The sequence below is a fragment of the Salmo salar genome, chromosome ssa10 (assembly GCF_905237065.1).
Source record: "Salmo salar chromosome ssa10, Ssal_v3.1, whole genome shotgun sequence".
In the NCBI taxonomy this organism is placed as follows: Eukaryota; Metazoa; Chordata; class Actinopteri; order Salmoniformes; family Salmonidae; genus Salmo; species Salmo salar.
Genome location: NC_059451.1, coordinates 84,244,619 through 84,261,117, shown reverse-complemented (window position 1 = coordinate 84,261,117; position 16,499 = coordinate 84,244,619). Strand labels below are relative to the sequence as shown.

General features: G+C 43.1%; 1 protein-coding gene across 3 annotated transcripts in view; it reads right to left on the bottom strand.

Moving 5' to 3' along the window:
* Positions 1 to 16,499, bottom strand: part of LOC106560897 (FA complementation group A) — a 33,952-nt gene that overhangs the window by 12,285 nt on the left and 5,168 nt on the right. For all 3 annotated transcript variants that reach the window (XM_014124304.2, XM_045688159.1, XM_045688160.1), the window contains exons 7-28: positions 16,332 to 16,432; positions 16,068 to 16,181; positions 15,881 to 15,944; positions 15,676 to 15,788; positions 15,472 to 15,548; positions 13,756 to 13,897; positions 13,437 to 13,570; positions 13,219 to 13,329; positions 13,015 to 13,110; positions 12,765 to 12,824; positions 12,557 to 12,645; positions 12,368 to 12,428; positions 12,216 to 12,265; positions 12,015 to 12,091; positions 11,752 to 11,856; positions 11,539 to 11,672; positions 11,291 to 11,361; positions 10,622 to 10,721; positions 10,302 to 10,489; positions 10,045 to 10,147; positions 9,614 to 9,832; positions 9,430 to 9,503 (exon numbers count right to left, since the gene is read on the bottom strand). In XM_014124304.2, coding sequence (XP_013979779.1) covers positions 9,430 to 9,503; positions 9,614 to 9,832; positions 10,045 to 10,147; positions 10,302 to 10,489; positions 10,622 to 10,721; positions 11,291 to 11,361; positions 11,539 to 11,672; positions 11,752 to 11,856; positions 12,015 to 12,091; positions 12,216 to 12,265; positions 12,368 to 12,428; positions 12,557 to 12,645; positions 12,765 to 12,824; positions 13,015 to 13,110; positions 13,219 to 13,329; positions 13,437 to 13,570; positions 13,756 to 13,897; positions 15,472 to 15,548; positions 15,676 to 15,788; positions 15,881 to 15,944; positions 16,068 to 16,181; positions 16,332 to 16,432 — 2,283 coding nt within the window. The remainder of the gene's footprint in view (positions 1 to 9,429; positions 9,504 to 9,613; positions 9,833 to 10,044; positions 10,148 to 10,301; positions 10,490 to 10,621; positions 10,722 to 11,290; positions 11,362 to 11,538; positions 11,673 to 11,751; positions 11,857 to 12,014; positions 12,092 to 12,215; positions 12,266 to 12,367; positions 12,429 to 12,556; positions 12,646 to 12,764; positions 12,825 to 13,014; positions 13,111 to 13,218; positions 13,330 to 13,436; positions 13,571 to 13,755; positions 13,898 to 15,471; positions 15,549 to 15,675; positions 15,789 to 15,880; positions 15,945 to 16,067; positions 16,182 to 16,331; positions 16,433 to 16,499) is intronic.

The window sequence follows — 16,499 nt, the reverse complement described above, 5'->3', positions numbered from 1 at the left end:
GCCCATATCATTATTTTGCTAGCTAACGAGCAAGGTTACTGCTAAGCAACATGTTGCAAGAGGAAGAAGCTGGCGGGATTTCAGGGCTTGCGACTCCAAGTTCAACGGGCTCTGGCGCAAACACGGACAGGCCAGTGGCTAGTGCTGACGGATTTCGCATTAGTCCCCCGGAGAATTTTGATTGTATGGACATTCAAAACTGGCCGAAATTATCAGGCGCTTTGAAAGGTACAGGGTAGCATCAGGCTTAAACGTAAAAAATGAGGCACTCTGCAGAGACACATCTTACCATCAGTGGAGCAGTCACTGGCTCAGTTGGATGGCTCACAAGTCTTCACAAAGCTAGACGCCCACTCAGGTTTCTGGCAGATACCGCTGTCATCAGAGAGTAGGGCGCTCACAACGTTTATAACACCGTTTGGCCGTTACTGTTTTAATGAGCATTTCCAAAGACGCATGTCCTAGCTGTTAGATGGGCTGAGTGGCGTCATAGTCCACGCGGACAATGTGCTCGTGTGCGGAAGGGACAGAGCAGAACATGATGTAAGGCTCACAGCAGTTCTGACCCGACTCCAGGAAACTGGCCTGACACTCAATGAAAAACGCACTTTTGCACAGTCAGAGGTCTTGTTCATGGGACACAAAATCACTGCAGCTGGAATAGAGCCGGATCCGGAGAAGATCAGCGCCATCACAGATATGCGGGTAAGTTCCTCCCACAGTTTTCAGATACAACCAAACCCCTGAGAGACTTACTAGCCAAAGAGAATGACTGGTCATGGGGTCACATGCAACAGGTGGCGTTTGACAAAATCAAAGGAGACCTGGCCTCACAGAGAGTGCTGGCCCAGTACCGTCCCCACGCTAAGACAAAGGTATCAGCAGATGCGTCATCCGTTGGGCTAGGGGAGGTCCTCACACAGATGCAGGACAACATGGAGTGGCATCCAATAGCATACATTTCCGGAAGCTTATCCGACACAGAGCAAAGGTATGCTCAAGTGGAGAAGGAGGTGTTGGCTATCACATGGGCATGTGAAAGGCTCAGCCAATACCTTACTGGCCTGCAGTTTACAACAGAGACTGACCACAAACCACTGTTGGCTCTGTTTGGGACAAAAGCACTGGACGACTTGCCTCCCAGAGTTCTGCGCTTCCGCCTCAAATTACTGAGTTTCACCTACAAGATGGTGTATGTGCCAGGGAAGGCACTGATCACAGCAGATGCACTCTCCAGGGCCCCAATTAAACATCCATTATCAGAGGAGGAGCAATGTCAAGAGGGTGAGGTACATGTGTCCATTAATGCAATAAAAGGGACAGCCTACCTGCATCTCAGACCAAACTGCAGCAGAATTCAGAGGAGCAACAATGAGACCCCATCTGCCGACAGATAGTGCAGCAGTGCAAAAAGGGATGGCCCAGGCAGGAGGAACTGCCTCAGCTGCTGAAGCCCTATTGGATGCACCAAAGTGACTTCCACTGTAATGGAGACCTTCTCATGAAAGGACAACGGATAGTTATCCCAGAGACTCTACAACCAGAAATGCTAAACAGTGTGCATGAGGGACACATGGGGACAATCAAATGCAGACTGAGGGCTCAACAGTCGGTGTGGTGGTTTGGTCTGAGTACTCAGATTGCCAAGTTGGTGGCCCAGTGTGAGGCCTGAACAAAATGTCAACCTTGTCATCCGGAGCCAACGATGGCAACGGAGCTGCCAAAACGGCCATGCCAAAAGGTAGGGGCAGATATGTTCTATTGGAAAAATGACACTTACAATGAGGGAAAAAGTATTTGATCCCCTGCTGATTTTGTACGTTTGCCCACTGACAAAGAAATGATCAGTCTATAATTTTAATGGTAGGTTTATTTGAACAGTGAGAGACCAGAATAACAACAAAAAAGTCCTGAAAAACGCGTGTCAAAAATGTTATAAAATGATTTGCATTTTAATGAGGGAAATAAGTATTTGACCCCTCTGTAAAACATGACTTAGTACTTGGTGGCAAAACCCTTGTTGGCAATCAGAGGTCAGACGTTTCTTGTAGTTGGCCACCAGGTTTGCACACATCTCAGGAGGGATTTTGTCCCACTCCTCTATGCAGATCTTCTCCAAGTCATTAAGATTTCGAGTCTGACGTTTGGCAACTCGAACCTTCAGCTCCCTCCACAGATTTTCTATGGGATTAAGGTCTGGAGACTGGCTAGGCCACTCCAGGACCTTAATTCTTGCATCTAGACGTTCCACTAGCGGAACGCCTCGCCAAATATCCAATGGAAGAACGTGGTGCAAAATACAGATACCTCAAAAATGCAATAATTTGAATTTTTCAACCGTACGACTATTTTACACCATTTTAAAGACAAGACTCTCGTTAATCTAACCACATTGTCCGATTTCAAAAAGGCTTTACAGCGAAAGCAAAACATTAGATTATGTTAGGAGAGTACATAGCCAAAAACAATCACACAGCCATTTTCCATGCAAGCATATATGTCACATAAACCCAAAACACAGCTAAATGAAGCACAAACCTTTGATGATCATCAGATGACACTCCTAGGACATTATGTTATACAATACATGCATGTTTTGTTCAATCAAGTTCGTATTTATATCAATAAACAGCTTTTTACATTAGCATGTGATGTTCAGAACTAGCATTCCCACCCAAAACTTCCGGTGAATTTACTAAATTACTCATAAACGTTGACAAAATACATAACAATTATTTTAAGAATTATAGATACACAACTCCTTTATGCAATCGCTATGTCAGATTTTAAAATAGCTTTTCGGCAAAAGCACATTTTGCAATATTCTGAGTACATAGCTCAGCCATCACGGCTAGCTATTCAGACACCCGCCAACTTCGGGGCTCACTAAACTCAGAATTACTATTAGAAAATTGTATTACCTTTGCTGATCTTCGTCAGAATGCACTCCCGGGACTGCTACTTCCAGAAGAAATGTTGTTTTTGTTCCAAATAATTCATAGTTATGTCCAAATACCTGCGTTTTGTTCGTGCGTTCAGGTCACTATCCAAAGGGAAACGCGCGAGCGCATTTCGAGACGAAAAATTTCAAAATGTTCCATTACCGTACTTAGAGGCATGTCAAACACTGTTTAAAATCAATTTTTATGGTATTTTTCTCGTAAAATAGCGATAATATTCCAACCGGACAATAGTGTATTCATTCAAAGGACAAAAGAAAAAATGGCGAGGTCTCGTGAACGTGCATTTCCAATCTCTTAGTCACCAGGCAGTCCATTGACAAACTGTGCTCCTGTACTCTGCCCAGAGACAGGAGACGCCCCAATCCGCTTTCTGAACGCTTTAGAGAGCCAATGGAAGCCTTAAAGTGTCACGTAACCCCACAGATCCTGTAGTTTCGATAGAGAAGCAAAAGGAGATCTACAAATTGTCACACAGGCCACTTCCTGCTTGGAATTTTCTCCGATTTTTGTCTGCCATATGAGTTCCGTTATACTTACAGACACCATTCAAACAGTTTTTGAAACTTCAGAGTGTTTTCTATCCAAATCTACTAATAATATGCATATTCTCGTTTCTGGGCAAGAGTAGTAACCAGTTTAAATCGGGTACGTTTTTTTATCCGGACGTGAAAATACTGCCCCCTATCCCAGACAGGTTAATGTGCTTCTTCTTGAGCCACTCCTTTGTTGCCTTGGCCGTGTGTTTTGGGTCATTGTCATGCTGGAAGACCCATCCACGACCCATTTTCAATGGCTGAGGGAAGGAGGTTCTCACTCAAGATTTGACGGTACATGGCCCCGTCCATCGTCCCTTTGATGCGGTGAAGTTGTCCTGTCCCCTTAGCAGAAAAACACCCCCAAAGCACAATGTTTCCACATCCATGTTTGACGGTGGGGATGGTGTTCTTGCAGTCATAGGCAGCATTCCCCTTCCTCCAAACATGGCGAGTTGAGTTGATGCCAAAGAGCTCCATTTTGGTCTCATCTGACCACAACACTTTCACCCAGTTGTCCTCTGAATCATTCAAATGTTCATTGGCAAACTTCAGACGGGCATGTATATGTGCTTTCTTGAGCAGGGGGACCTTGCGGGCGCTGCAGGATTTCAGTCCTTCACGGCGTAGTGTGTTAATTGTTTTCTTGGTGACTATGGTCCCAGCTGCCTTGAGATCATTGACAAGATCCTCCCGTGTAGTTCTGAGCTGATTCCTCACCGTTCTCATGATTATTGCAACTCCACGAGGTGAGATCTTGCATGGAGCCCCAGGCCGAGGGAGATTGACAGTTCTTTTGTGTTTCTTCCATTTGCGAACAATCGCACCAACTGTTGTCACCTTCTCACAAAGCTGCTTGGCGATGGTCTTGTAGCCCATTCCAGCCTTGTGTAGGTCTACAATCTTGTCCCTGACATCCTTGGAGAGCTCTTTGGTCTTGGCCATGGTGGAGAGTTTGGAATCTGATTGATTGATTGCTTCTGTGGACAAGTGTCTTTTATACAGGTAAACTGAGATTAGGAGCACTCCCTTTAAGAGTGTGCTCCTAATCTCAGCTCGTTACCTGTATAAAAGACACCTGGGAGCCAGAAATCTTTCTGATTGAGAGGGGGTCAAATACTTATTTCCCTTCAATAAAATGCAAATCAATTTATAACATTTTTGACATGCGGTTTTCTGGATTTTATTGTTGTTATTCTGTCTCTCACTGTTCAAATAAACCTACCATTAAAATTATAGACTGATCATTTCTTTGTCAGTGGGCAAACGTACAAAATCAGCAGGGGATCAAATACCTTTTTCCCCTCACTGTATCTGCTAGTGGTAGATTACTATTCAAGATACATTGAAATAGCAAAGACACCCATAACCACATCAGCTGGTGTTATCAATGGATTAAAGTAAATTTTTTCCAGGCAAGGGGTCGCTGAGGTCCTGGTTACAGATAACGCTCCCCAGTTCTCTGCAAGCTCCTTTTCTGCTTTTGCCGCAGAATATGACTTCACACATGTGACCAGTAGCCCCTACCATGCACAGAGTAATGGTGAGGCAGGGAGAGCTGTGAAAACAGTCAAGGGACTGCTGAAAAAGAACAAGGATCCATACAGGGCTCTGTTACCTTACAGAGTTACACCACTACATCATGGGCCGTCGCCTGCCGAGCTCCTGACGGGCAGGAGGCTGCGTTCCCCATTGCCTGTCTCGCCGGCTCAGCTTAAACCCTGATGGCCTAACAGGAAGGCCTTCGCCGAGAGGGACAAACGGCTGAAACAAACACAAACTGGAGACTTTAAATCGGAGACACCGTGCTACGGAGAGGCCAGAGCTGACCGAAGGTCAACGTGTTTGGATTACAAACTCAAAGACACCAGCAATAGTGCTGAGGAAAGCAGATTCCCCACGCTCCTATGTGGTGGACACAGGCTTAGAAGAGGTACGAAGGAACAAAACACACCTCAGAGCTCTACCAGCCACGCAGACTGAGGCCACAGAAAATGCACAAAAAGAGGGTGAAGGAGAGAGAATGCTCACAGAGCCACAAGCGCGCCCAAAAAGGGATGTGAAGCCACAAGAGTGGCTGAAAGACTGTTACGTGAAGAGAAAACATACTGTTGGGGACCATACCCAGCAAAAAGAGACTGTACCTAAGTTAATGTTCATACTGTGTGATTTAATGCTTTCATACTGTTTCAGGATGTGAAGTAGCATGTTAGAGAATAATACTGGTTTCCAAATTGCATTTCAGTTATGCTTCAGTGGTTATGCATGTTGAGTTCTTGTTCATGGGAGAGGGGAAGATGTAGTAGGATGTCCCTTGGGGGTATCCGTACCTATGTATGACATGCGAGGGTTGGGTTAGTAAACATGCTGGAGCTAGAACCTCGTTGTCGTGCGGCCTTATTTTAGATAAGTTTAATGCTAGCTAGCTGTAGTATTATCTTGTAAAAAAACAATCCATCTTCACATAATCACTAGTTAACTACACACGGTTGATGATATTACTAGGTTAACTAGCTTGTCCTGCGTTGCTAGTAATCAATGCGGTGCCTGTTAATTTATCATCGAATCACAGCCTACTTCAACTTCGCCAAACGGGTGATGATTTAACAAAAGCGCATTTGCGAAAAAGCACAATCGTTGCAATAATGTACCTAACCATGAACATCAATGCCTTAATAAAAATCAATACACAAGTATATATTTTTTTAAACCTGCAAATGTAGTTAAAAGATTCATGTTAGCAGGCAATATTAACTAGGGAAATTGTATCACTTCTCTTGCGTTCAGTGCAAGCAGAGTCAGGGTATATGCAACAGTTTTGGGCCGCCTGGCTCGTTGCAAACTGAACTAACTTGCCAGAATTTTACATAATTATGACATAACATTGAAGGTTGTGCAATGCAACAGCAATATTTAGACTTAGGGTTGCCACCCATTCGATAAAATACGGAACGGTTCCTTATATCACTGATAGAATAAACGTTTGTTTTCTAAATGATAGTTTCCGGATTTGACCATATTAATGACCAAAGCAAGGAACTTAAACGTTAGCTTTTTTACATGGCACATATTGCACTTTTACTTTCTTCTCCATCACTGTGTTTTTGCATTATTTAAACCAAATTGAACATGTTTCATTATTTATTTGAGACTAAATAGATTTTATTTATGTATTATATCAAATCAAATGTATTTATATAGCCCTTCTTACATCAGCTGATATCTCAAAGTGCTGTACAGAAACAGCACTGTTGAGTTAAAATAAAAGTGTTCATTGTTCATTCAGTATTGTTGTAATTGTCATTACTCCAAATATATATTAAAAAAATTATAATAAATAAAAAATAAAATATCAGCTGATTAATTGGTATCGGCTTTTTTGGTCCTCCAATAATCTGTATCGGCGTTGAAAAATCATAATATATATATATATATTTTTTTAATTTTAAATCTGGACATGCTTACTTAGGTCAATCTATGTGAAATATCAATTTTTCTTGAAACCAGGCCATGTTCATTTCACTTTTTGTTTCCTTCATTACAGGTTATGAGAATCTATCTTCTGAAGTTGCAGCAATATTCCATGACCCAAGGCCTGTACCTTAAATCTATACAAGATCACCGGTGAAGTGTTCAATAAAAAAAAGTCCTTATCAACCAGTGGAACGGAAGAAGAATTCCTCACTACCGGCAGACTGTCAGAACATAACTATTAGAAATTATCTATGTCGGACTGCTACCGGTGTGGAAGAGCTGGTCACTTTTACAGGACTTTGAATGATTACCAAGCCAATAGAACGATTGAATATTATTGTCTTGCAGACAATTATTTTTTTGGTGAGTTCTCCTAATACAGGATGTGGTAGGAATTGTGAGGGACATCATCATTACATCTATTAATACTTATTTTCTTTAACTTTGTTTGAAATCTATTTCTTATTGCAAAAGCAAGTAAAATATGCCCTTTGTGTTTTATAGAAATGCAAGGTTTAATGTGAATGATTTTATGCTTACAACAAAAAATTTTATACTGTCTATTTTTTTATGTTTTCTAAAAATACATTTAAAGTATATTTATTTTTAAAATGGTCTAGGGGGAGTGTAAGAATATTTTAACATAAATACAAAACAGCAGAGGACTAAAGGTCAAGAAAGAATTAATAATATGGAAAAAGTTGTTTTTCTGTAATGGGGAACTGAAGATTAATGGGTCAGGGACACGGGAGGAATTTCAGTCCAGGACTCATAGCTACATGTGGCAAGTTGATTGGTCTGAATTGTCTATACGTTGAGCCTGAAACGGGATACTTGTTATTTGGCCACGTGTCGCCTGGAGTGGTGTAAAGCCTGCCACCATTGGACTCTGGAGCAGTGGAAATGTGTTCTCTGGAGTGATAAATCACGCTTCAACATCTGGCAGTCTGACAAACAAATCTGGGTTTGGCGGATGCCAGGAGAATGCTACCTGCCCGAATACATAGTTCCAACTGTAAAGTCTGGTGGAATAATGGTCTGGGGCTGTTTTTCATGGTTCGGGCTAGGTCCCTTAGTTCCAGTGAAGGGAAATCAGAATACAATGACATTCTAGACGGTTCTGTGCTTCCAACTTTGTGGCAACAGTTTGGTGAAGACCCTTTCCCATTTCAGCATGACAATGCCCCAGTGAACAAAGCAAAATGGTTCATTGAGACCGGTGTGGAAGAACTTGACTGGCCTGCAGAGCCCTGACCTTAACCCCATCGAACACCTTTGGGATGAATTGGAACACCGACTGCGGGCCAGTCTTAATCGCCCAACATCAATGCCCGACCTCACTAACATGGAACCGAAACCGGCTGCGCACGTGCGCCATCGTGCATAAATGTATTTTGTCCCTCCACACCAAACACGATCACGACACGCAGGTTAAAATATCAAAACAAACTCTGAACCAATTATATTAATTTGGGGACAGGTCAAAAAGCATTAAACATTTATAGCAATTTAGCTAGCTAGCTTGCACTTGCTAGCTAATTTGTCCTATTTAGCTAGCTTGCTGTTGCTAGCTAATTTGTCCTGGGATATAAACATTGAGTTGTTATTTTACCTGAAATGCACAAGGTCCTCTACTCCACCAATTAATCCACACATAAAACAGTCAACTGAATCGTTTCTAGTTATCTCTCCTCCTTCCAGGCTTTTTCTTCTCTTGACTTTATATTGCGATTCGCAACTTTCATAAATTAGGTGCATTACCTCCACTGACCTATTTCGGCTTTCAGTCACCCACGTGGGTATAACCAATGACGAGATGGCACGTGGGTACCTGCTTCTATAAACCAATGAGGAGATGGGAGAGGCAGGACTTGCAGCGCAATCTGCGTCACAAATAGAACTGACTTCTATTTTAGTCCTTGGCAACGCAGACGCTCGTTGGCGCGCACGAGCAGTGTGGGTGCAATAACTGAATAATAAAGATTTTGACATTTATTTTGCAACGCGATTGGTGTAGTCAGCCTGTAATGCTCTTGTGGCTGAATGGAAGCATGTCCCAGCAGCAATGTTCCATCATCCAGTGGAAAGCCTTCCCAGAAGAATGGAGACTTATAACAGCAAAGGGAGGGACCAACTCCATATTAATGCTCATGATTTTGGAATGAGATGTTAGACAAGCAAGTGTCCACATACTTTTGGTCATGTAGTGTATTTTGTGTCTATGTATTGATATGAAGGCTGTGTGTGCCGTTATTAAATGTATGTAGTTCTGTCCTTGAGCTGTTCTTGTCTGTTAAATGTTCTGTATTAAGTCATTTTTCCTGTGGACCCCAGGAAGAGTAGCTGCTGCTTTCGCAACAGCTAATGGGGATCCTAATAAAATACCAAAAAGAGATGAACATATACCAAACTTTTATATGAATGTGTGTATGCGCTGCATATTTAGGCATGTGCTTCACCTATCTGGGTCAGACAGGGCATCCTCACTCCTCTGAACCCTGAGTTCAGCTGCCAGCCACTCTGAAAATGAGAACTAGACAAAGAAGAAAATTAGAACTTCTCCAAGAAAATGAGAAGCAGACATGTCAATGTGCTGAGAAGGCTGGTGGAGCTTTACGCCAATGTTTAGACAGTTTTCCTCACCTGGTATTCTGGGAGTTTTACTAGGAGATGGAAGGGGGCGTGTTTCCATAGCTCCCAGGCTGACTTCCTCCAGGTCGTATTTGTGTCAGTAACACTCTTCCACAACCCACGATTCTCCTCCTCACCCTGTTTGTTTGCCCCCACATACTCCGATTCCCCACTCGCTTCAATGGGCAACCTCCTCATATCTGGCATTAGTCTGGGAATTAGGTACAGCAGCTACAAATACCAAATACAAAACACACACACACTCAGGAATAGGCAGGACATGGATCTGTGCAGTCAAGCAGAGAGGTACAACTGCAGCCCTACTGTATGTGACATTCTGCTCAAATACCAGCACCCTGCTGCTTGCATAAAGGGCATCTCAGAGTGTGGCTGGGTGATAAGAGGGCATAATTTCAGTGACACTGAAAGAATAACGTGCATACCTTTTTATAGAGGCCGCAGGGATTATACTGCTGCTGCTGCTGCGGCTGATCACACAGTGACTCACTCCTGCAGAGACCATAGCAAACTGCAGCCACGCAGAACCTGGCAAACAAAAACAAAGCTGTCCACATAAATACATCTTATGATTACACTGTCCTATTGAACTAAAGTTAACTGTGCCTTTTGGTTTATAATATACTGTATAATTATTTTATGTAATCCTAGATGCTGAGGGTCCCTCTCCAGTCTCACCCACCTAACACAGAATAGCATGTTGGTTTGTGTGGTGCAGGGCAGAGCAGTGGTCAGTGCCTCTGGTACTGACACAGGGCCGGGCAGTAGGGGTGGGCACAGCTGCACCTTGGGGCACTGGGCCTGGGAGGCATCAAGGTGCACAACAAAGGCAGCCAGTCCAAGCACATGTGCAGCACTCAATGATACCCCCTATAGAGAAGGACAGAAGATGACTGTAGTTAGAATAGGGGGGTAAGAAAGAGGTAAAAAGGAGAGAGAGCAAGAGAAAGAAAGAAAGAGGCAGTAAAAATTAAATGGAAAGAGCAAAAGAGAGATTGATACCTGGTTGTGGAGCAGGTCCCACATGCGGTGCAGGAGGGCAGTGAGAAGCTGTCTGTGTCCCAGCAGGATATTGACAAACTGGGATGCCCAGGGGCTCTGTCTTGGGTCACAGATCACATTCAACTCAAATGAGAGTAGTGCAGTTTTATGCTGACTTGTGTTACACTGGTGGAGGCGAAGAGCCCATTTACACTTTAACCCGAAAATGTGGCCGCAGGCTCCGTATGGAGGCTGTGACGCAATTGCGGGGCCTCTGGACGTATGCAGAAGCAAAATTGAGCTCAATACCGCATCGCCATGTGTCTCATACATTTTTTAACAATTCGGAGAGCTCCGTATAGCGCCGCATTGTCATGATTGGTTGACGGTAGGTGGGGGCAGGAGGTCCTGTATAAACACAAACTCACTTCCTTCACAACAGCTCTGCTCAACAGCTATGCGCTGCTCTGTGAAGCGCAAGAAGTATGAATACCCTGACTTCTTGCCGAGACTGTACCACTATAAATGCTGCACGCCCAATGCAGACGTCGGATTGACCACACACCGCCTTTTAACAAGCACATAATACGCACAACAATCTGACTAATAACATTTGATAGACTTTAAAAACGATCTCACGCTTCCATACATCTTTCAGATTTGTACTAAGTGACATGATTAGTTCCTCACTTATTTGGTGGGCTTATTCTGGAGGCATCCAAAAGGCTCTGGCAGAAGCTCCTCAGGATCATGTTCACCACCTGAACAAAGACAGGACAGATAAGCAGACAGTGTGAGAGACAGAGACAGTGAGCGTGGCCAGCACAAATAACCTGACAGACAGACAAATAGAGTAGGGAACGAAAAGGTGAGACAGAGCAGAGGGAAAACAGTAGAAGAGAGAGAGAAACACAGAAGTTCCTCGCATTCCTTCCTACTTTATTGTGCAGCTCAGAGAAAGTAGACTCATCTACATGAAGCTTGATGACTGCCTGGCTGACCAGTTCCTCAGCACGTTCAGGGAACACAATACTCAGAGTGTGGGAGATCCTGGCCAGCTGGGCTGACACCGCTGTAAAGCCAGAGAATAAGATAGGTTAGGTTTGCTTTGGTGTGTGTATGTGTGTATGTGTGTGTTGCAGTCTGCTCACCTCCGTCACTGCCCCCCTCTGTTAGCAGGGCTCTATGTTCCTGTAGTTGGACCTGTAGAACCTCCTGTGGGTTATCATCATCATTCACCACAGAGACTCCTTTACCTGATAACACACAAGTAAAACACAGCTCTTCAATCATGGACAAAAGCACAGAGATATATGACTACAGTGGTGCTTAGTGTGGAATAAGCTAATATTAAATATATGATTATATTAAAATGCGTAGGGTGTTAAACATGGTATAATGTGATGGTACACACTGTCCTGTTGCCTCTGTCTCTCTCTCTGACATGACTCTATGTAGGAGGAGTGCTGAGCAGCTGGGATCTTTTCTGCTCTAGTAGACAGAAGAAAACAAAACTGGAATCAACATCTAAAAAACATCTGTATCAGTCTCAAAGATATGACAGAAAACTGTGTGGTGAGTTGTTGTATGGCTGAGTGTGAATGCCAGAAAATACTTTTTAAGAGAATCTATGAAATTCATCCTGGCGTCAGGCTTCACAGGAAGCTGAAATGGACAGAGACAAAGAATACAATATCTGGACAGACCACATAAACACACCATTCAGTCAAATCCATTCAATCTAAAGCAAGAGAGCATAAGGCTTACCACACGTGGGGTTAGGAGGGCAGGGAGGAAACGAGTCAGGAAATAAGGCCTTCTGAAAATGCTGGAGTAGGAAAAGAGTATGAGTGTTGTAAAATATAAAAAGACAGTATAGGACAACAGGATAAGTAGGTCAAGCAGTACATTGATCTCAATAGGTGATTTGTGAGATTTATGTAGCATGTAGGGTACCTGGCCTCCATGACAGTGGCAGATATCCTTCCTGTGCTCCCAAACAACGAGATTGCCTTCTCCACATCCTGACGTGGCTGACACTGGGGCTGAGAAGGCATATAGAACAGATGCAAAGAGTGATATACACATTCATGAGCACATATAAAAAACAATTGAAAAGGGACAGTACACAAATGCATAAACAACCAGCAGAAAGCACTCCAACCTGCACTGAGGCTCCTGCTCCAGAGATATCCTCATAAAGGCCCATCTCCTCAATTGAGACCTGCAGACAGAGACATGGCGGCCCTGTTATTACAGCTCGAGGAGAGTAGATTAATGGGCTGCATGATGAGAGGGTTTGTGGGATGACACGTCAACCAGTCTGAGTTAGTTACATTGTAATAACTGTATTATGTCTCTCAGTCTGTCTATGTACCATCATCAAATACTGGTTCAGGGAATCTAGGCCCTACCTTCAGGTCAGCCAGTCTGGTCTTGGTGAGAGATATATACTCCTGCAGTAGGGCCCGGTGTTTCACTGCCACGTAGGGCGGATGGAGGATGTGGACCTGAGAGACCAGACCATCCAGAGACATTAGCATTCAGAAACACTTAGACTTGGGCCCAGACCAGCAGTAAAGTGTTAAAGTAGAGCCAAACAGTGTCTGTCACCTGACCTTCAGATACTGTGGGGGGTCAAAGGGCACCAGGTCCGACAGGAACTTTAGCAGGAACACCAAAGACTTCTTACTGTTGCCGTGGTAACTGCTAGCACCGCCAAAAGACATCTAGGAAGACAGGAGAGAAGCCAACTTTATTGAAAAGAGCCAAACATAAGAAGGGGACCAATAAATTATATTCTAGTAGCCACTGAGTAAGCTCTGAGGGGACTTGCCTTAAACCACTCGCTGTAGGAGGGGAAAACACCAGGCCCTTCAAGCGCACCCTGACGGGCCAGGAGGAAGGCAGTGATCATGTTCTCCAAGTCATACACCTCAAACGCTGAGCTTAGGAGCCTGGACAGCAGCTCTGAGGTACAGAGAAAAATAATTATTTCCAACAACACTCCTATGACATTTAAGTGTGTGTGCGTGCTGCTACTTTACATTTATTCTGCACTGTTAAGAGCTGCAAGTAAGCATTTCAGTGTACCATTTACACCCACTGGATCGTGTGCACGTGATGAATAAACTTTTATTTTGATTTGTGCATACCTTTTAGGCTATGCTGGGTGTTTGGATTGTACACCAGCAGGGTAGAGAGACAGGAGAGCACATGCTGCCAGTTGACCTCATGCGTCTCCAGTACTTGCTGCAGGTGAGAGAGAAGCTCCTCTACCTTGAATATCACTGCCAACTAAGACAAAGAGAAAGGGCTGGATGTTGTATTACACCACAGAGACAGTCAAGTCACAACTCTCCAATATAAAAAGTTTACACTTCTTATTCTATAGACCGGTTTTACAGGTCAATTATTAAAATGACTGGAGCCATGTCCCCTCTTAAATCTGAACTCAGCCCGAGTAACTTCCAAGAGGTTAGGAATCACCAAAAAGCAGAACCTGGTATCCTAGGTGACCTCCCTGAGGCCAAGGGCAAATAGCTGTAAATTCTGTCATCGGTGGTGTTAAATGATATATACATCTATTATACGGCTCACTCTGTGACCCAAGTGGTCTGTCAATTAGGTTACTATTGTGGAGTAACTACAATATTGTTGATCCATCCTCAGTTCTATCACAGCTTTAAACTCTAACTGTTTTAATGTCACCATTGGCCTCATGGTGAAATCTATGAGCGGTTTCCTTTCTCTCCAGCAACTAAGTTAGGAAGGACATCTGTATCTTTGTAGTGACTGGGTGTATTGATACACCATCCAAAGTATAATTAATAACTTCACCATGCTCAAAGGGATATTCAATATTTGTCCTACTTTTTCACCCATCTACCAACAGGTGCCCTTCTTTGTGAGGCATTAGAAAACTTCTGGTCTTTGTGGTTGAATCTGTGTTCGAAATTCACTGATTGACCTTACAGATAATTGTATGTGTGTGGTACAGAGAAGAGGTAGTCATTCAAAAATCATGTTAAACACTTATTGCACACAGAGTGAGGCCTTGCAACTTATTATGCACATTTTTACTCCTGAACTTATTTAGGCTTGCCCTAATAAAGGGGTTGAATATCTATTGACTCAAGACATTTCAGCTTTTAATTTTTTATGAATTTGTAAACTGTCAAAAAACACAATTCCACTTTGACATTATTGGTTATTGTGTGTAGGCCAGTGACAAAAAAAATATGTATTTAATCAATTTTAAATTCAGGCTGTAACACAACACAATGTGGAAAAGGCCAAGTGGTGTGAATACTTTCTGAAGGCACTGTATGTAGCAAACATAGACTGAATTCTTCCACTGCTCTGAGTCATCAGGCAAGGGGCCTGGAACACTTGGAGAACGAACAGAAAGAGTATTTCTGCCTGCCTGTCCTTGAGTAGGTTGGCAGATTACTATGAACATCTCAGAGGAACGTGTCTGTCGCCCCATATGTATGCCTAATAAACCTTTAAATGTAGAATTTGTTCGCCTTATCCTTGTATCCAGCATTCCCACACCTTGGGCAAATTCAAAATTCAAAATGGTACATGTTTCAAATGTCAATCTTAATAATACAATGAACACATCCTACTGTACTTTCACAAAAGATCACAATGTCCTGGAAAACACCATGATGTCATAAATCACACCCAGAGGGATATTATCATTCCCGTTCTGATGTACAGTCACACCCACACAAATAACTACATAAGAAAATACATATTTTGAGAAGCAGCTCACATTAACCAGACAAGTTAATCTATTTATAGATGTGCAAAAGGTATTTACATGTTTCTTTAGAACAGAGTAGAGCAAAGCACAAGTAATTTACCTTACGAAACAAGGAGGTCAACAGTCTGCAGGTTTTAGCAAAGCCCCACTCTCTTTGCATGGCAATGGCATCAGAAACTAGACAATACAGGTTGAGGAGAACACTCAGATGACAAGATGAGATAGAACTTAACAACATAGGTGGCTGTTTTACAAGAGAAGCTATATTAAAGAGAATTGTCAATTATATGTTCTGTGATCTTACCTTTGAGTCTAGGTCTGTAGGTGAGAGTGTGTGTGAGAGAGTGGGTGAAGAAACGGCGCAGTGCATCAGGTGATACAGACACACCACACAAGGAAGCATCAAACATCTGTACCCTTTATAAACAGAAATAGACATAAAAAGAGTGAATATGGATTATTATGCCTGTTCTATAATTCCATTTGGTTGGCAGCATTTTCTCCTTTACCATAATTCAGCTGTTGTTTCACCAGACTGCAGGGTTTGCTTGCAATTCAAAGTATCCAGTACCCCTTAAAAAGAATGGACAAACATAATAAATATCACAAAAGGTTAACAAAATAATCTTGTACAAGATAGAGCCTCTGTCTATTGAATGCAGCTTTGAGCTGCAATGAGAGGGATTGTATACTCACAGGAGAGCATGTCATCCAGCACTGAACGGCACACCTGGGAGAGCCTCCCGCATGGTGCTGCTGTGGAGTCCTGGGTTTCCTCAAAAACAGCTCGCACCAACACAGATACCACAGCTGCAACACAATACACATTTGCACGTATAGAAAGCGCACATATGGACACAACACTGGCAGACTGAGGTGAGGTGATTGCCAGATAAGAATAGATGTGTATACATAGTACTGATTCACCGTGATGGATGAGACACTACTGTAAAGGCTTACTTGAGAGAACCTGCTGAGGTACTCCATCTCCCTCCTCAGTAGCTGTCCTACCACACAGAGCCTTCAACTCAGACATCAACCATGACCTCACCCCATTCTCACTGCAATAAGAGCCCATGTGAAATAGGAAGATTAATAGCCTAGCAATTAATAGAGATTGTGTTTCTA